Below are 20,172 nucleotides of genomic sequence, written 5' to 3'. Positions count from 1 at the left end.
ACTGGCACTTGATTTGCACACAACAGACCTTAGGGATTGAGGACAATAACTTGAAAGCTTATCAACATATCTTTTGGTCTCATTGAGTGTTTAGATATGTAACCCTGGCTTCTGAATTGGTGGGTGTTACCTCTAGAGACTCCAGCTGTACTGAGAGTGATCAGATTAGCTAAGCCACTTGATAGACACTCTTGCATTTCTCATGATTAGCCTTTAATGCCTCCACTGTAATCTACCCCAGGCCACCCTTGCATCAGAACTGCTTACTGGCCAATTCAGTGGTAGAGTCCAAGAATTTTTTTCTTTAGATGATGAGGATTTGAGAGGAAGGCCAGGATATTAACATATCCCTCTCCAGCATATTTTCATTACTGCCTGGCAAATCTTTAGATAATATTGTTTTTAAATTAAAGAAAAATGAAGTATTTGGCATCAGGCTATTCCTAGAGCCAATGATTGGAGAATGCAGCAAATTGCGCCTGATCTACACACATAAAGCATTAAGTCTCTGCAGGGAGAAGAGAATCTTAGGGTTTGTTTGAGAGGAAAAGTCAGTATCTCAAAGCTCCAAATAACTGTATTGATAAAAACATTTGTTTATGTCTCAAATTTTCTCTCTGCAGGGAGGAAAACCTCCAAAATCCATTGTCTTTTCTGGCAGTTTAGTTCAGTTTCTTGTTCATCCCTGGTTAGGAAAGGTCAGAGACCTTCTTCCTTTCTGCTTCACAGGCAGGTATATTAAATTCTTTGGGCCTGACTTAGCTCTGCTCCGTAGGGGGCTAAGTGTCCAGCTGCCCAGCCAGCTCTCCACCCCACTCTGCCACCCCGCCCACCTGCCGCCATCCTGCTGTGGTCACTTACCTCACTCTCCTCAGCAGGGGGTGGAGGTACCTCCTTGATAATCTGAAAAGAAAACAGAGAACAGGTCAGTGAAAAATCTCTGGCTACCTTCCTTCTAAGAGGCCTGCTGTCAGGAGGTATTGTGGTGGTGCTGCCATAATTACTATGGCAATGGCCCCAGCAAGTCGGACTTAATCAGTGCCACGAGGTGTCTTTCTGGACAGAGTAGCTCTGCTAGTTAGCATATGACTCAGGCTGAGGGTTCCAGTCAAAATTGCATCTTTTGTGTTTTTATATAGAGAAATAAATGTTCCGCAGGTAACAGTTTCATTTCCTACGCCAGATAGCTATCATGCAAACTTACTCACTCATTTATTCACCTAGTCATTCACCTATCAGATTATTCATCCATCTATCCAACCATCTACACATTTAACAAAGAATTGTCACATGATGAAGTTAAGATGGTGCTTTAGGGATGCATCAAGCGTGGACCCCACTCAGGCTGCTGGCAGTCCTTCGGCTGTCACTGGTCCCCACGGGTGCCTCTGCGGGGTGGATGTGCTGCTCAGGCAGACCGATTCCCAACAGAGGCAGCAAAGGAGCGTCCAGGGATTTCTTTCAGGGCACTGACACTTAGGGCACAGGGCACAAAGCTTTAACTAACAATGTTATAAGATTCTGACTGTCCCATCTTTGGGGCTGAAGAGAGACATGTGGAAACTCTGGATGGGCAAGTAATTGGGAGACCGTCTAACCCATGAGAGAATGATGATACATGGGATAAGGACAGGGCAGGGACAGCTGGGGCCGGTGAGCAGCCCCTCCTCCCTCTTGACCCCAACTTGTACCCCTCTGTCATAAAAGGAAAGCCCTTACCGTTAAATGGATTGAGAGTCTCTTACATGGCATTTGGCAATTATCTACTATAATTTCACTCTGTCCCTTGGAGGGCTTCCTACTCTCACCCCAAACTTATTATCAGAAGTTTGGGTCCTCTACTCAGTCCTTTTACTTAGAGAACTTCTGGCAAATGCGAAGCTCATTCCCTATCTCTTGATGCCTTAACACCAGGCGCTGACTTTGTAGATGGGTGTTTGGGCAGTGCCCACAGGACCCATTCTTTCTTCTTCCAGCTGGGGAACCAGCCTCTGACTGCAGGCCAGGATGCTCAGCTGTTAGCAAGCACGTCTTTACCTCTCCCTACTCAGCACATGTCTCCTCTGGTTTGATGATTATTCTGGGACCTTGTTAGGGCTCCAATCCCCACACTGTTACCCACCCTACCATTATCTATAACGTCATCTTTGCATGAGGAGGCAGGCTGCCCACTGCAGGTTCTATTAACCTTAGCCAGTGGCCCAAGACTCCAGTCCTCTGAAAGTATGGTATCCAATTAATTGAAGAGGCAGAAGTGAAGGCCTCCAGGGGTTTCAAACTCTCATTTCATCTGCTTCCACTTCCTGGCTGCTGTGAGACGCCTGGTGAAGGTCTCTGGAAAATGCAAAGCCATGATTGTGCTCACCCACTCAACCCTGGCTCAGAGTTCCTTAAGGAAATCTCTGGGGGAGGATCGCTACTGCCCAGGACTGATTTCCCATCATCCCAGAAGCAGTAAATTACTTACAGCAGGAAATGTCTGGAAACTGGAGGGAGGGGTGAGGATCTGGGGACCAAGATCTGGAATGCATCTGTTCTCCTGGGGCAGGGGTAGGGAGGGGAGTGAGAGGGGGAACAGGATGTTTGGGAAGAGACAGATGTTGAGAGGGCAGCATACGTGGCAAGGCCCCTGGGTGTGAAGAGGTTTGGTGCTGAGCAGAGGGCTTTTGTCCACACGGTGCTATGAGCTAAGCACAGCATAGATGTTTTTTTTTTTTTTTTTTTTTTTTTTTTTTTTTTGAGACGGAGTCTCGCTCTGTCACCCAGGCTGGAGTGCAGTGGCCAGATCTCAGCTCACTGCAAGCTCCGCCTCCCGGGTTCACGCCATTCTCCTGCCTCAGCCTCCCGAGTAGGTGGGACTATAGGCGCCCGCCACCTCGCCCGGCTAGTTTTTTGTGTTTTTCAGTAGAGACGGGGTTTCACCGTGTTAGCCAGGATGGTCTCGATCTCCTGACCTCGTGATCCGCCCGTCTCGGCCTCCCAAAGTGCTGGGATTACAGGCGTGAGCCACCGCGCCCGGCCAGCATAGATGTTATCTGTGAATCCCAGACCTGCCTTCTCCTGACTGTCAGGATTTGACGAGTCCCTTAACCTGCCCGAGCTCCACTGTCTGAGAGATCACGTGTGTTAAGCATCTGGTAGCGAGTAGCTGCTCAGTAGATGCTGCATGCTATTAGTACTCTCCTTTCCCTTTCTTGTTGTCTGTGCCTCTTACCTTGATTACATCTTTCCTACCCCTCCCCGATGCATATACTAAATGCCTTTGCATGGTGGCTTCCAGACATGCCAATGGGCCAGCACTTTATGAACTGAGTGAGATAGGAGGCTGGTGTTCTGACAGTGGCCAAGGGTTTTGGGGGAGTCGGTAGCAGTATGCCTGGCTACATGTGTGTCAGCTATGACACTGGCCGGGGAATGCGGTTCCAGGTGGCCCAACACTCAGAACAACCCATCAATACAGTTGCTGTTTAATTTAATGTATTAAGTATTAATTGAATATCTATTCTACATCCTGCAATGTGCCAGACCCTAAGGAACCCAAAACACCATGCTAAAATACATGACTTATTAAATATTGATAAAGAGGGGCTGGTTTATGATCCAGATTTCACATTAACACACTATAAGTTGGGCACCTGAGCTTCTGGAAAAAATGTCACTCTGTTCAGGTAAACAGGAATTAAGTGCCTCCAACCTGGTCTCATTGGCTGGGCATCTGGCTATGTTCAGCAGGAATGGGCAGGAAGTCTTCTCATTGCTTCAAGCCCATGCACCAGCAGCTTGCCCCTGGGGAGCAGGGTGCAGCTCACCACAGGATGGCAGGACAGCTTTTTAAAGTATAATCTAGATAGGCTAAGCTTGGAGTCAGGGATGAGAATTCCAAGCAGTGAAGTTGGATAGGCTGTCTGTGAGTGGGCCAAATCCTTGTGCCAAAACCAGCACATGGGCCACCCAAAGGAGTGCTCTGAGCACAGGGACATGTCAACTCTCTCAGACCACTCCATTCCCCTCAGGGCCAGAGTCTGTGTTGCCTGGCGGAGTAGCTTGGGCAAAAGCCTGCATTGCTCTGTAGCCTGCAGCACCAGGGCAACACAGCCACACACAGAGTAGCCTTAAAAATAGACATCTCTATGGTTGCTTCAGTACTTAAAACCAGTGCACCCCTGCTAATGGCTTCCCATGGCTTATAGGATAAAATGCAAACTGTTCCCATGTCCCACAAGGCCCACATGATGTGGCCTCACTTCCCTCCCACTGCATCTCTCTCCTTCACTTTCTGTACTCCAGTCTCCTGGGCACCTTTCCGTTCCTTCCACATGCTCTGCTACTTCTCAAGTGCAGTATCTTCTGCCCAAATGCTCACTACTTCCTCCACCCTCAATCCACAGCCCTGCACATTCCCCAGTGAACACCTACTTATCAAACAGACCTCCAGTAAATGCACCTCCCCTGGGAATCTCACAGAAAGGACAAGGTCCTCTTTGTGGGCTCCCACCATGTTTGTTTTCTGTAGCACTTTGAATCATAATTGAAAGGCAAATTGCATAATTGTTTCCAACCGGCATGACTAGAAAGCCTCTATTTCCAACTAGAATGCAAGCTAGAATCAGCTTCCAAGCTCAGGCTTGGTTTGGCCCACTCTCCTTTTCTCAGGTTATGTGAGCATCCTCTTGGTTATGGGCGGGCTCTTTTGCACCTTCCTCGTTAAGAGGGACAAAGAAGATGGATAAGGTTGAAAGATCATTAATAAAATATTTTAAACAAAAATTCTCCAATGAACACAAGCATAACATGGAAGAACTGGATGGTAGTATGGGAGTAAATCTGAGAACATTTTTCATATTTCTACTCTGCAGACCAGCACCACTTCAGAGAAGCAGAAAGTGACCATTTGCCTCCTTGGGATACCTGCCCTAGAGTCCCTTTTGCACTAAGAGTTGGACTGGTGAGATAAAGGGGATGGGAAAAATGAGATGGAATATGAAACTCCTGAATTCTATTGGTGTTTCTCTGATACCTGAGAATTTCTTGAAACTGTTGTGTGTTGGGAGATGTATCTCCTCTCCTCTCTTACCAGTGACTTTAATTTTGACTTTATCCATCTCTGTTCAGGCTGATATGAGGTAGGGCCAGATTTGATGATGATCATTGTATAGATAAAGGAAAGTCAGAAAAGATCAGGTAGAATCTGATCAAATTGAAATATTATTGACAGCTTCTCATTGAGTCAAACAAATTCCAGTTCTTATGTGCACCCCTGAGTTTGGCTGTTGGAAATGGTAATGATGGAAGATGTGGAGATGCAGTCAGCATAGTATGAATACGGTAGAAAGATCACGTGTGCCCAGGGCGTGTTTGACGCCTGGGAAGTTGAACTATTTTGGTTTTATGAATTAAGTTCAACCATTTGGGTCTCTATAAAGTTCTCTCTAACAATTCATTTTATTTTTATAAATGGTTTTGTAAATTGATTTTATAAATTGTTAAGGTGAAATAAAGTACCTGATGAGTTTATTTTGCTTTTCTTTTTTCTCTAGAAGTATTGAAGTTTGATTCCTAAAGTGTAGGCTTTGATCCTTGCCACTGTGTTTGCCACTTGCTAACTCTACTGTTACAGTCTTGTGCAATGGAACACAGGATGCTATCATTCCAGTTTTCAACATGGCCACCTTTCCTACCTCCCAGATGATGGCCGTGCTGGCTCACTAGACATTCCATTTGAAGCCGCAAATCAGGCCCACATGCTGCTCTAGCAGCAAAAGGATGCCAGGCCTAGTGATTCCTCGTGGCCCCCTGTTTTGCCTCTGTCACCTTGCTGAGAAATCCTCCACCACAACTTCACATCTCTCCTCCTCATCTTTCTTGTCTACTCACACTGTGACAGGGACTAGTTAATAGGGTAAGCTGTACAGACAGGCTTATTGTCGACAAATGCTCATGTCATGGATGAGAAGTGGAACAGAACAGGGGACTGGTTTTTGGCCCCTTTCTTCTTAAGTTGTATTTTGTGTCTCAGTGTCCTTTTTGCATGAGCTGAATGCAGGGCACTTCCTGCAAGTCCTCTATGCTGAAGGGCTGGTCTCTTGCTGCAAAGGAGACCCTTCCTTGACACACAGGCATCTCTGCTGTCTAGACAAAGTCCAAGAGAGCAGCTTCAGATAATTCCTTTATTAACAAAACGAAGCCCTTGTCCTCTAATTTTAATTAGCTCAGTGGTTTCAAACTTTATTGACTACCAGAATCACCTGGAGGGCTTCTTAAAACACAGCTTTCTGGGGTACACCCCTGAGTTCCTCATTAGTGGGTATGGGGAGGGGCACCTGTGTTTCTGACACGGTACCTGCTGGTCCAGGGACCGCACTTTGAGAACTATGAATTAGCTTATTTCTAGGAGCCCCATACCTGTATTAGATACGTAGGGGCTATGTTTAGCTTCAAGTCAGACATTCCCATGAGTGCTCTGTTGAGACTTGCTTATAGCTGATTAGAAATACCAGCATTGAAGCTGTTTCATTCTAAAAATTATGGTGTCCCTGCTCCATTGTCAGGAACTCTGGGTTCTCCATTGCCTCCCCTGTCCTGTGTGGGGGAAGACATAGAATTATTTCTGGAGTAAATTTTCAGCTCTGCATGCAGGTACTCCTTGGCTTCCACTGATGTGAATTTGTGGTTATCTGCATACAAGGCTGGCATGGCCTGGATTTCTGGATCCAGCCCTGAAACAGTCCCAGCCAGATGGCTCCCTGGGAGTTAGGGACATGGATCTTATCGCTGTCTGTCTGCATTGTTAGCAATAAACTCATTGAACTGTGTTTGTTCCTCTGACTTCTGCACTGGGCTCTAAGCTCTTGAAGACATGGGCATACTTATCTCCTGACACACAGTTCAGTGTTTGTTACTTGGCCACTATTTCTGGAATAAATGAGTGCGTGTTCCTGAAAAGGGAGGGATACAGGAAGCATTTCTGATTATTATAAACTTCCTTGCCTCTCAAATAAGCACTTAATACGTGTTACAAGATTCAATTCTGGTCTCTTCACCCTCCATATAAATGTTTCTTCAGTAGTTAAGCTGCTGAAAGTCCCAACTGCCAAGAGTGGGTTGTGAAGCTTGGATGCACTGCATCATGGGAATCTAATCAGAGTCATGGATTGGCCTTATGGTTAATTATGCCACCTTATTAGATACCACCTATACCCCTTTGTATCCCCTAACCCAGGCTTCCATGTAAATTCACTTGCCATGTGATTACAGACTCCATTTTCCAGTTTTGTATCCCAAATTCATTTCTAAGAAGACTTTCTGAAAACTTGAAAACTACATGCACAGTCTGTTTTGTTCCAACATAGATATGTAACATGGGACTGTTCATATGTGGTAGGTAAACCGCGCAATAAAATCACTAAACGGCAAAACTGTGCTAGCTCAAAATCTGATTCTCACAAGGTCAAGGGGAAGGTAATGTCTATTTTTTGTCTTTTTTTCTTCATAGTAAACTTCACATAATGTTAACCACTAGACATTTAAAAGTGTGAGGTGACAGTATTTGGCGCCACTGAGTCACATCAGATGAATGTGAAAATGCTGCCCAGCTGCCAGTAGGGACCTGGGGAGGAATATACAGAAACCAGGCATACCTCATTTGCTTGCTCACTTAGGTGCGTCCTTGTGCAAGTCCAGCATGTATGGCGTTCTGGAATGCAGGTACTTTTCCTCATAAAAACCTGTTACATAGCATTGTCAATAGGAGTGTGTGTCCTGGTTCAAAAAATACAGGGGTTGAATGAGGGAGGAAAGCCATCAGCCTGTGCAGGAGATGTTTGTAAAGAGATAAGAGAAGATGAGATACTGTGAGAGCAATGGGCATAAAGAAACCCAAATGAGCTTCCTCAGAGACCATGCTGAAAAACCAGAGAAAGGAGAACGGAACTCACAGGAGCCACCATTTGCTTAAGAGGGGATTAGAGGCATGTGTGATGGAGTGAAGAAAAGGCAGTAATGCCGAGAGCGGCAGAATAGTACTTTCATGGTTTTCGGTCTTATTTGAAACCACACAAATCACTTTTTTTTTTTTTTTAAATGAAAAGAGGAATCTGGCAACACAACAAAAGCTGAAATTCTATTTTAAGCCAGTGCAGAAGGAATAACACGACACTGAGTCATAGCCATCCCCCTTTGTGTTGTGACACTTCGCCCTAAGAATGTCCTTCCTTCTGTCTCGTCTCTGTAGCTCAAAGCCGCAGTACTATATCAGACTCACGTCCACTAAGAAACTTCACCTGTTTATTTTTAAAAATCAAGGTAAAGAGCCATATTTACTGAAGTATCTTTTATTAAGAATTCAAGGTGTTTAAAATAGTGGCATTTTTATTGAGTTGATTATTCTTTTTTAGCATTAGGTTGGCGAAAAGTAATTGTGGTTTTGTCATTCCTTTCAATGGCAAAAACTGCAATTACTTTTGTGCCAACCTAGTATATTATTTTGTAAGATGGCACAGTTTTGAATGTTCTGCTCTGAATCCATTTCCCCCATTAGTCCTATTATTTTCATGGGCCAAAATTTAATAATGCAGTCATATCTTCAGGAACACACTTCATGTTATAGCAGAAATGGTGATACACAGAGATTTTTCAATGTATCTGCTATTTGACAATTATTGTTAACTTTGGACACAGCAAAGGGAATAGTGCTGACAGGGACTGACTTCCTCATTCTTTTTCTGGTCTTTTGTGCTTTCCATGTGTATCATAAAATCCCAAGGGCCCAAGTAGTAAATCATATTCTTGGGTTTTTGGTAATTTGGGATTACCAAAATGCTCATGTGTAGTAGGCATTTACCTATGGGAATTCTACGAGGCCTGGGTTGAGGCATGAACCTGCCAGAGGTTTCGCGTTTCCTCTTTCAAATCCCTAAGCATTTCCAAACTTGGTCTTAGCTTGCAATTTACAAAACTTCAAGTAGTGTAAGTTTGAACTCTAGACCTCTCAGAGGTTATGAATTCTTAGGGACACAAACATACACATCCACATCAAACCCATAGCCCATCTTTCACTCAAGGCTGTAGGCAGCTTTAGGCAGAAGACTCAATTTCAACTCCCAAACTTTTATGGGCCCATGAAAGGCTATTAAGCCAAACATCTAGGTTACTGAGATAAAAAACCTCAGGCAGGAAGCCACTGCTTTAGGGTCAGCTGACCATCTGATTTCCAGATCCTGCTTTATTTGGGCCCTGGAGATGTCTCCTATTTTCTCACGAGCCTGGCTATGCATTTAAAGCAACTTCTATTATATTTTGTCCAGGAATTTTTGTTTTTGTTTTGCTGTGGAGTCTGCTGCATAGTCAGTCAATAGTAATGGATTTTTTTTTTTCACAAATGATAAGTTCATGCATGCTCAGAGGTTAGCTCAAATAAATGTGCCTGTATTTAGATGACAAAGGTCTTTTTTGAAGCCTTTGATTTAAAACATTGTATGTCCTGGGGGACTTCTGCGTTGATCTCTTTAAGCCAACACAACTGCTGCCCCCCTGGCCTTTTAAATTCTGCATGAGAAGCCATCAGAACAGAGTTATGTTTAGAAGAAATGCCAATCCAGATCTGAAAAGCCACCTAATAAGGGTTTTAACATCACAGCTAGAAGGGGATGCTTGCTCTGACCCTTTTTACATTCTAGCCTTCTGTTCTGGCTTCCAAACCTTGTAAGTATTCTTTTAATTGGAATCAAGAAATCAAGGGAAAGTAGGCATCTTGATATGGAAAACATCCAGGAGAGATGAGATGCTAGTCAATGGCGGATAAAGGAATCCTTCCACTGTACAGACAGCATCAATTGCATAGAGACCTCACGACTGACGGGTGGGTTAATGCTGGCCAAGGAAGGCCTGAATTCAGTAATTTTATACTGTAAAAGTTTAGCAAAGGATGGTACCAAGGGTGTTAATTTGGAATGTGGTACCAGAAATTTTCAAAGAAATAAGGTCAACTTTTTTTTCCTCCAATTTGGAACTCAAATTTCAAATGAATTTTGGTCTCTCATCTCATCTCCCTTAAGAATTGAGCCTATTTAAAAGGCCTAATTCATCACTATCTGAAGTAAGAGTTGCAGCAGGGACTTTACCATTAGTCGATAGGGCCTAAGGGACTCACATGGTAATGTGAGAGAATGGCTTTGTGCATATTCTCCATCAGATGATATGCCAGTGTCACTGCAAAACTCTGTGAAGTGAAACAGCAAAATAAATCCATGAATTCAGATTCCCTGAGGCTTGGAGGAGGAACCTCTGGTCTCTGCCTGGGTTACGGAAAAGCTGATTTTAAACACTAGCAGTGTCAGTGGGATCTGAACAGGGCACAGAGGGAACAAGGGTGAGTTGATGATGTTCACAAGATGTCCAAGCTTGTTTATACTGATACAGCCTCCAGGGAGGGCAGGAAAGAGGCTGCACCTTAGGATCCAGGAACCTGCTCTTTTAGCTGCTTCAGCATTCTCTAGGACTGTGTTTCTCAAATAGTATTTGGCAGAATACTAGTGTCCTTCCAGATGTCAGTATGTTAACAGGTGTTTGGCAGAGTACAGAGTGACAGGCCAAGGAAGAGTTCTAGGGTCAAAATAAATTTGAAGAGTCACATGCAAATTATCCTATTAATGACTCTGAGAAGTCTCGCAGTAAAGACAGTGATTCAATTTAGTTTAAGGATGTCTTTAAAACTCACTGTCTAAATACCTCTTGTTCTGAAGTGCACCTATTCGTACTTGCAGGGTATGATGGCCCTGACATAGTTTGGAAATGCTATCCCTGAGTACTTGTATCATATAAAAAGTCCTCAAGTGGTTTCAATATGTCACCAGGTTTGAGAACCACAGACCAGGGAATCTTGAAAGGGAGAAACAGATTCACTTAGAGAAGGTATGAATATGAAGAAGCAGCCTTAGAGACAATATGGTTCCAATTTTCTAGTTTTTCACATGGAGGAAATTAAGGTTAAAGGACTGGACTAATCCTTTAACTGGTAGAGGAAGATGGGGCATTGAAACCCAGTCGACTTTAACAGCAACTCGCCTCTTTCCATTTCACCAGCAGGCATAAACATGGCGGTTGGGGGTTATCAGGCAGCCCACAAAGGATGAGGGAAGCCAGAGATGAGAAAAAAATGGGTGTGTAAGGTGTGTGGTGTACCTGCCCCCCGGAGGTGAGGGCAGGTCATGGCAGAGCTCTGTGTGCTAATGAGAAATAATCTTGTCAGCTGTAGTGTGAGGCGTGTCCAGATGGGAATGGGTGGAGGCTGGAACAGGATCAAGAAAGCACAATCAGTATAAGGCCCAAGATGCCTGCGTCAGAAGTTGCCTGTCTCAGTCATGTTTTTATTAAACCAAAATCCTTTTGGTGATGTTAGGCTTGGGTTGTCTGGCCCTACAAATTAAATGTTATTCTTAATGGTGCGAAGAGCATTATTTTAATGCTTTATTTTTATTTCCATTTAAGGCATATCAAGTTCTTGATTAATTTTTGTCCTTTGCAATTTGACATTGGAGATGTCCAGTGGGCTTATTTGTTGAACTATCCTTGAAATTTAATTAAGTGAATTAAACATGATCAGTTACATAATTCTTTAAAAGCTGTTCATAAGATACCTACAAGGTCACTGAAAACAAGACAGGGAGAACATAATTTTGTTTATATAGGAAGAAATTCTGAATGCATGGACAAGAGCCTCTCCCAATATACTGAAAAAAAATTGCTGTTATTTGAACAGAAATACAGTGATTTGATTTGACCTAAATAGTATGGTGGTTTAACTAGCTGGATTGCAGAAAAATTGCAGCTTTAAAAGCAAGATATTTTTTCTTTTTGATTGTGGTTAAAAGCACTTAATATAAAACTTATTATCTTAATTATTTTTAAGTGTACAGTTCAGTAGTGTTACATATATTCACATAATTATGCAACTAATTTCCAGAACTTTATTTCTTTAAATAGAAATGCTGTCTCGCCATGTTGCCTGGGCTAGTCTCAAACTCTAGGGCTCCAGTGATCCTCCTGCCTCGGCACTTCCACAGTGTTGGGATTGTAGGTGTGAGTCACTGTGCCCTGCCCAGAACTTTTTCATTTTGCAAAATATGCTAAGATCTTTTCACTTGGAGTTTCTCATATACCATTAACTTCCCAATAAAATAGACATATTTCTAGGATTTTATTTAAGAAACTGATTTAAATGTCCTTTGTTATATAATATTAGAGACATATAAAATATTGCATATAACGTATATGTAAGTCATGAAATAGAATAACATAAACCCCCATGAAGCAACCACTCATTACAGTTCCATAGGTCTGTGGGCTCCTTCTGTATCTAACACTCTTCCCCTAAGAAGACTTAGCTTTTTAGTTTGATTTGGAAAATACACAAATTATAATATGTACTAGGCACTGTACTCTATTTTGGGATTAGTTTCTGTGACTAGTTTCTCCTTGCCATGGAAGAGTTCATGGTACAGATTCTCCTCGATGTGTGATGGGACTAGGTCCAGATTAAACCCATTGTAAGTTGAACATGTCATAAGTTGAACATGCATTTAATACAGCTAACCTAGTGAACATCATGGCTTAGCCTAGTCAAACTTAAATGTGCTCAGAACAATGACATCGGTCTAAACTTGGGCAAAATAGATAACACAAAGCCTATTCTATAATAAAGTATTGACTATCTCATAATTTATTGAATACTATACTGAAAGTGAAAAACAGAATGGTTGTATTGGTACTCGAAGTATGCTTTCTATTGAATGCGCACAGCTTTCATACCATTACGAAGTCGAAAAATTCTAAGTTGAATCACCATAAGTTGGGGACTGTCTGTACAGTGAGAGATATATACATAAATACTTGTGATAGAATGAACAAATGCTCTAATAGAGGTGTGAGAAAAATGCCATGGAAACCAAGTGGGATAGCGGCTGATCCTCCCCAGGTGAGGAAAAGGTGCGCAGGATGCTACTGAAGTGGAGTGAACAGCGAGCTGGACTTTGAAGGAAGAATTGTTTATAGAGAAGATAAAGAAGGTGAAACTATTTCAGCAAGAGGAAATAATATGAGCAAAGAGATCATGATAAGGAAGTACCTGGTAGGTTTAAGGAGCCCCAAAGAGTAGAGTGTGCCCACAGCTGATCCTCCATCCACTTGGCTGCTAATGAACTTTGAGATACATTGAACAGCAGCTTTGAGCCAGGCACTGTATTATGCTCTGGGGACCTACAGCCTTGGCTTCCAACAGCTACATCAGGCAGCCCACAAAGGATGAGGGAAACCAGAGATGAGAAAAAAAATGGGTGTGTAAGGTGTGGAAGACAGACAAGCAAACAGGCAATTTTCACGGCATGATCAGCGTTATGAAAGAAGCAGGCACGGGTGCCAAGGGAGACTATGCACAGGAGGGGAAGGTAAGAAGTGAGGCTGGAGAAGTGGGGCCAGGATGGAAAAGCCCTACACATGCCACATCAAGGAACGGGAACTCTGTTTTACAGCCGCTGAACACTCAAGAGGATGCTAGGCAGGGTAGTGAGTAGGCTCATCACCTGGCTGCCTTTTTAAAAAATGAAAAGTCTTTCTAATGAAGGTGAGAAAGACTAAAAGAGCAGTTAGGAAATTGCTGAAATAATTCAGGTGGGAGATGTGGAATCCTAGAGTAAGACAATGGTATTCATTCTTTCATTCCACAAATATTTCTTAAGCAACTACTGAGTGACAGGTACCGTGACTGTGCTGGGGTAGAGGGTGTGGACAGATGTGAGATAAGATGAGGTGTGGGAAAGGATGTGCTGTAGGCAACTCCAAAGTGAGATAAGACAAGGAGAGGCCGAAGAAGACATCAGCGGTTGCTCTGCAGTCCCTAGTTTGGGCAGCCTAGAGGACAATGGCACATCCACTGATGAAGAGCAGGTTTAGGGGGTAACGTGAAGAGTTTAGCGGGGGGTATGCTGAGGGTGAGATGCCTGCATTTGAGATGTCCATTGGTCCCTTTAATGTGGGCTGGTCCTCTGGAGCCAAGGCCAGTGATGGGTAAACACATTAAGTAGTTGAAGTTGTGGGAGTTGGTGACATTGACTAGGGACAAGGTGTTAGAGAAGAGGGTGGAAGGCAACCCTGGAGAACAATTGGCAAACAGAGGAAAGAGAACCCATGAGGGAGACAGGGAGAAACTGCACAGAGACATAGGAGAAGAGCCAAGAGACACCAGTGGAGGAGGCAGTTTAAAGGAGAGGGAGGTCGATAGTGCCTACTGCTGAAAGAGGTAAAGAAGAATGAGAAATGAATGGAGACCAGTGGCTGGGAAATTCCGTTTTGCAAGTGAAGGATTGGAGAAATAATGGCAATGGTGCTCAGGGTGCAGTGGGAGGAAGAGGGAATGACAGGAATTGTGGACAGTGGATGCTCTGCAAAGGAGTGTGTGGGTGAAAGGAAGGGGAGGGAGAAGAGAGTAGCATGAAGGAGAAATAAGGCATGAGATTAACATGGGTTGGATCTGTGTTCCCACGCAAATCTCCCAGTAGAGTTGTAATCCCCAATGTTGGAGGAAAGGCCTAATGGGAGGTGATTGGCTGATTGCAGCCATCAGTCATCACCTGATCCATCAGGTGATTGGATCATGGGGGCGGGTTTCTCATGAATGACTTAGCACCATCCCTTTGGTGCTGTTCTTGTGATAGTGTGTGAGTTTTCCTGAGATCTGGTTGTTGAAAAGTTTGTAGCCCCTCCCACCTCGTTCTTCTCTTCCTCCTGCTCCCACCATGTGAGATGCCTCGCTTCCCCTTTGCCGTCAGCCATGACTGGAACCTTCCTGAGGCCTCCCCAGAGGCGGAAGCCACTATGCTTCCTGTACAGCCTGCAGAACTGTGAGCCAATTGAACCTCTTTTCTTTATACATTACCCAATCTCAGATATATATGTCTTTGTAGCAGTATGAGGACAGACTAACACAGACACATTTTTTAAAGGATAAAGGTGGCTGGCATATGTTTGTAGGCAGAGGGAGGAAGCCAGTGGAAAGGAAAGGATGCTGGCTTTTCCTCCAGCACTGAGATGCAGCTTGGCTAGTAGGTTGAGGGGCATTCCCCACCCTTGCCGAGTGAGAAAGGAAGAAATGAAGAACACCAGTGGAAAGGGAGGGAGAGGGATGCTGGAGGAGGATGCACATATGAGGGTGCTGGAGTGCAAGGATTTCTCACAGCGCAGCTTCCATTTTCTCATGGAGCTAGAACAGCAGGTTGTCTACTGAATAGGAGAGGGTCAGAGATAGTGCAGGGAACTCCAGGGAAACGGTTGCAATTTGGGAGGAGTTCTTATCTGTAGAGGTAAGTTAGCAGTTTGCTAAAGTATGAGTGCTGAAGCCCTCCTAAATGTGCAGTGGCCCCGTCAGCAAGCAGGGCTGCTCTCTTCTGAGGTGACTGGTGTCTTGGGAGCCGGAGAGGAGAACACATACCACTGGGAAGGTGTAGGTATAGGGACAGAGGGGAGATCGGGAATTGCGTTGTTTATCAGAGTGTCAACATGGGGTCAGGAAACTGAGAGCCCCAGCAGGGATTTCTTCTATACTCCAGATTTCTCATTTGGGGGAGCCAGTCCCCATTACTAATCAGAATCCTCCAGTGTCTTGCTACCTGCTGAAATTTAGGCAGGATATGATGGCCTTTCTCTGTGTACATAAATTTACCCCCTAGCTGGGCTGCAGGCTCCCATCAGGGCATTGACTCTTGGCTGGGGTGAGGGTAGACTCTCAGGGATACCTGCATTTTCTACAACTTTTTAGTGCCATAACGTCACTGATTCATTGACGGCTTTTTCCCCCTACACATTCAAGCCATTCATAACATTTACTCTTCTAATACATTGCAATTTTTTAAAAAAAGATCCTTTTCTGTTTTAGATTTCCTAATCGTCCTCTTTTTAAAGTTCAATTTTGAGATTTCAATAATGTTGGACCAAACTTATGAGTAGATGGAGTGGACATGGCGTGACTTGAAGGGTTCTGGAAATGTCCCTTGTGGAACTGAGGCAGGGCTTTATTATTTTTATTATTTGGTAAAATATTAACCCCTTGAATTACCTATTTGAAAATGTAAATAAGCCCAGTGTGCATAGTCCAATTCCTCTCTCCCCTTCAAGGTGGGTGTTTTGTGCCAATGAGTAAGTACAGGAATCTTAAAAGCCAGAGGTCCGCCTGGGGACACTGAGGAACAAGCTGGGAAACGCTAAAGGTTTTGATTCAAGATGTGGTCAGTTATCTCTCTCCCCATCAGTCATTACTGGTAGATTACATCTGGCAGGCTGGCAACAAGTTAATTCAGGTTCCATTTGGCTGGACGTTAGAAGCCCAAATGGGGGAGTGGGGTCCTTAGGGAAAGGCCAAGTGCAGTGGGTAGGCATCATCTGTCACCCTTACCCATCAGGTTTCTTCTTCCAGACAGGACCAGCAGGAAGCAGGAGGATGCTGAACAGAGGCAGAAGAGAGCAACCCTGTGCCTGGTCTGCTCATCCTGGCCAGTACATCTAAAGCTGCTCTTTGTAGTTAGTAACTGGGCTTGCCCTCTTACCCAGCCACCCTGCAGGACTTCATCCCCCACCCCTTCACATACTCAGCCACTGGGGGTTAAAGCATGGCTCAGTGGGGGTAGGAGCCTTGCAGGTTGTTAAATATTTTGAGTATCACTCCTAAAGAAAAGATTGCAGCAGGAAGGAGAAGGCACACGGCAGACGTATACCCCACGTTTTTTAGGTCTTTTCTGCTTTCTGGCTTTTGCTCCAGCACTGAGATGCGGCTTTGCTAGTAGGTTGAGGGGCATTCCCTACCCTTGGGGTAGATGCAGGAAGAGTGACAGAGGAAGGTTTGAGGACCATTGTTTACAAGAATGCCCTCTATTCATCTGGGGACTGTGGTGAGGAGTGCTGTATCTTAGGGGAGAGAAACTCCCCCCATGTCCTCTGAATGAAACTCTGATGGGAGGCCCACGTTTGCCTTCACTCCTGAGTATACTGTTCAGGAAACACATGACCTTATCCTGCCCTGCTCCGGAGCATCACCCCTCATCAAGGAAGCGAGTGATCAGCAAGTAGTTTTAGGGGTCAGACCAAGCACTGGAGCCCAAGCCAGCTTTCTGAAAGAGGGAGAGGAGGCCCCTTAAATAGACATCCTAAACAGGAAAAATGAATCTCTAAGATGAACCCTCATAAAGAAATCCTTTAAGACTTACAAAGTCAGACCACATTAAGACATTTTGGCTGCCTTCCAAAGCAACAGGGACTTAACCAGATAAATTCATTGAAAAATATTTTGAATATTGCAAAACTCAATTTGGCCTTGGGTGACATTGCTTCCAATAACAAAAGGTTTATTTTGAAAACATTTCCCAAGAATATAAATGGAATGCCACACAGTATCATAATAGATTCCTATTACGGTAAAATACTTTTAAATGATAATAATCTGTAGCACTTACTGTGTGTTAGGTGCTTTCTAAGCACATATATATACGCTCCTTTATACTCTTCACCATCTAACTATGAGGTGGGAGCTCTTATTGTCCTCATTATACCAATGAGGAAACTGAGAGAGAGGTGAAGAAACTTGCTCGAGGTCACACAGCTGGTATTTGGTGGAGCGCTGCTTGGCTGTTCTAATGGTCCTAGCTGTCCTCACCCAGAGGTAACTGTTTGTAAACAATCAAAGGGACTATAATAGTATTCACTGCCTGCTGCTACCAGGCCTGCCCACCTCTTCTTTAAGAAACCACTGTAAGGTTTTTCTTTTCTTTTTCTGGACTTGAAAATGTGCTTGCTTTTGAATCTCCATGGAAAGGACTCGGGCTGACTCATTAGGAATATTTACCCTCAGAATAAAATGGTTATGTAGCCTTTAGTGTTTAAAACAATATTTAACTCTTGGAGCTGCTCTGGTAAGAATCTGTTTAAAATCTCAGTGATATCCAGCCCAGCCTGGAGGGTACTAATTAATCCAAGACTTGTGCCTGTCCTGGGTCTCTCCTTCCACACTTGTCTGCTGCAAGTCAACCCTTTCCAGAAGTCCCTGCCACATGGTCCACATCTTGGTTGAGCCTCTCATCTCATGCATTTGCCACCTCTTTAACATGTCATCCGAAGCCATTTCCCCTTGCTTTTCAAGTCCAGTGCTCTGTCTATGGCCTTGGTTCAATTCAGCTGTACACACAGATGTGAACTCCCTCACACTGTGTGCTAAATGCTGAAGTTTCAGAGGGAAAATGAAGATGAGTCCCTGTCCTGGAGAGGCTCACTGTCTATTACACCCTGTGGCTCTTCCATGGAAGAACTGAAATACAGGAAATGAAGATGCCATGGCAGTGGAGCAGTGGCCACTTCACACTCACAGACTCCACAGCACACACGGATTCACAGAAAGGCATGGCACAGGCTAGAAATAGACATGTCACAGGGAATGTTTTTTTTTTCTTTATTAGGCTATTACTTTGTCTGGACTTTTCCCATTCTAAGAGCCAGAGAACAGAAATTGACAGCCAGACATTTACCATTTGGGATTATCGTCAGGGTGGATTATTCCAGGCCCTAAGTTATTTTGGGGAGACATTGTCATGTGGTGACTCCATATGACAATGATGGGGAGGAGGCAGGTTTTTATTGATCTTGTAGCCAAAGCGCTTAGCCCAGTGCTGGACACACAGTAGGTGTGTCCTACAAAAGCTGCTAAAATCAATGAAATAGAGGTAAGTGCCATTCTTTATTGTCGAAAATAAAGAGGTCAGGCCAGAGGCACTTTCTCAGATAGGTAGACTAGTTACTAAGATCAGGGAGGCCTTAGAAGAGTATAGGTTGGGCAACTCAACAAATGTGTGTGTGTGTATGTGTGTGTACTGTACATACAGAGGCATATATGTTCATTACATGTAGAATAACACTTATTATTTGTGGTGTCCTGTGGCTCTTTCTTAAGCACCAAAACTAGAGCAGTTACCCCAGTTGCCCCACCCAAGGGGTATGGCCATTGGCAATCTCACACCTTAACTCATACTGACTGCTGATGACCCATGGTTCCATTGATCAATGTCAGTTCACATCAATTTTGTATAAATTGTATAAAAAAACACAAGATTTGTCTTCCGTCTTTAGTTTTTTAAAAATCCCTTTCTCTCTACTCATGGTCTGTGAACTTTATGTCACCCTTCGCCTTCCATGGCCTGAAGTTTGGGGCACTTACCACGGTGCAGCAGAGGGGCCAGAACCACCAGAGGAGAGCCAGGGCTAGGAGCAGGAACAGGATCAGCAGGGCGATGGCCAGGATGGAGCCGTCAGACTGCAGGGGCCAAGAGAGAGGCGGTCAGCAGCGGGATGGGACCATGTGTGGTCTTCCCTCCCCAAACTCCCATCACCGACATGCAGATTTAAGGCTCAGAGAGCAGCACAATTTGCCAAGCAAATGGCTGAAATCCTGCCCATCATTCTGGGGCTCATGGCCCTGCAACACACTCTCTTTAGCCAATTTTCAAGGGAAATGAATTTATCTTTTCAGAGAGGCCTTGTTCTTCTCTTTGAGGAACATTCTGAAGGACCAACTTTATAAGAGACAGAGCAGGCATGAACATGGACTCCCACTGCTCATCTGGCCCTGGAACACTATCCCCTGCCCGGTGACAGCCTCCTCACTGGGTCTGATGTCCCAGTCTCTGCCTGGGCTGACTCAGGACCGTTGTACTCTGAATTCAGCCTGCTCCCCCGAACCCATTCACATAAGTGCATGTAACAGATTCATAAAGCTGTCGATGGAAAGTCTATAGCCTGCTGATGGGATGGGAAAAGCCTTGTAGGGTCTGTGAATCCAGGGGGTAGGAGCAGAGCAACTGCTGCTGAACCTGGGAGGCGAGGGGCTACAGTCAGATCAAGTGGCTATGTGGGAATGAGGGAGGGAGGAAGGCATCCAAGACCAGTTTTATCCACTTCAAAATGTGGTGAGGCCAGTCTTAGACACAGTTTCTGTGGACTGAGATGGCTTTTAGCAAACAGAGGCCCCACTTGGTATCAACATTCTGAGTTGCTGGTTCAAGGAAGCCGCTTGGGAACACGGGTGTAAGTCCCCTCCACCCTGCCTCCCTACAGCTACTGGCAGTGCAAATCAGCAAAACTTTCTAG

At 44.4% G+C, this 20,172-nt stretch overlaps 1 protein-coding gene across 3 annotated transcripts in view; it reads right to left on the bottom strand.

Annotated features, from left to right (window-relative positions):
- The window catches only part of ANTXR1 (ANTXR cell adhesion molecule 1), a 237,863-nt gene that overhangs the window by 78,512 nt on the left and 139,179 nt on the right, over window positions 1-20,172 (bottom strand). For all 3 annotated transcript variants that reach the window (XM_021924899.2, XM_009184349.4, XM_009184350.4), the window contains exons 13-14: window positions 19,244-19,339; window positions 862-903 (exon numbers count right to left, since the gene is read on the bottom strand). In XM_021924899.2, the coding sequence (XP_021780591.2) occupies window positions 862-903; window positions 19,244-19,339 (138 nt within the window). The remainder of the gene's footprint in view (window positions 1-861; window positions 904-19,243; window positions 19,340-20,172) is intronic.

Source organism: Papio anubis, chromosome 14 (assembly GCF_008728515.1).
Source record: "Papio anubis isolate 15944 chromosome 14, Panubis1.0, whole genome shotgun sequence".
NCBI classification, from domain to species: Eukaryota; Metazoa; Chordata; class Mammalia; order Primates; family Cercopithecidae; genus Papio; species Papio anubis.
This window is presented reverse-complemented; position numbering and strand designations above follow the sequence as displayed.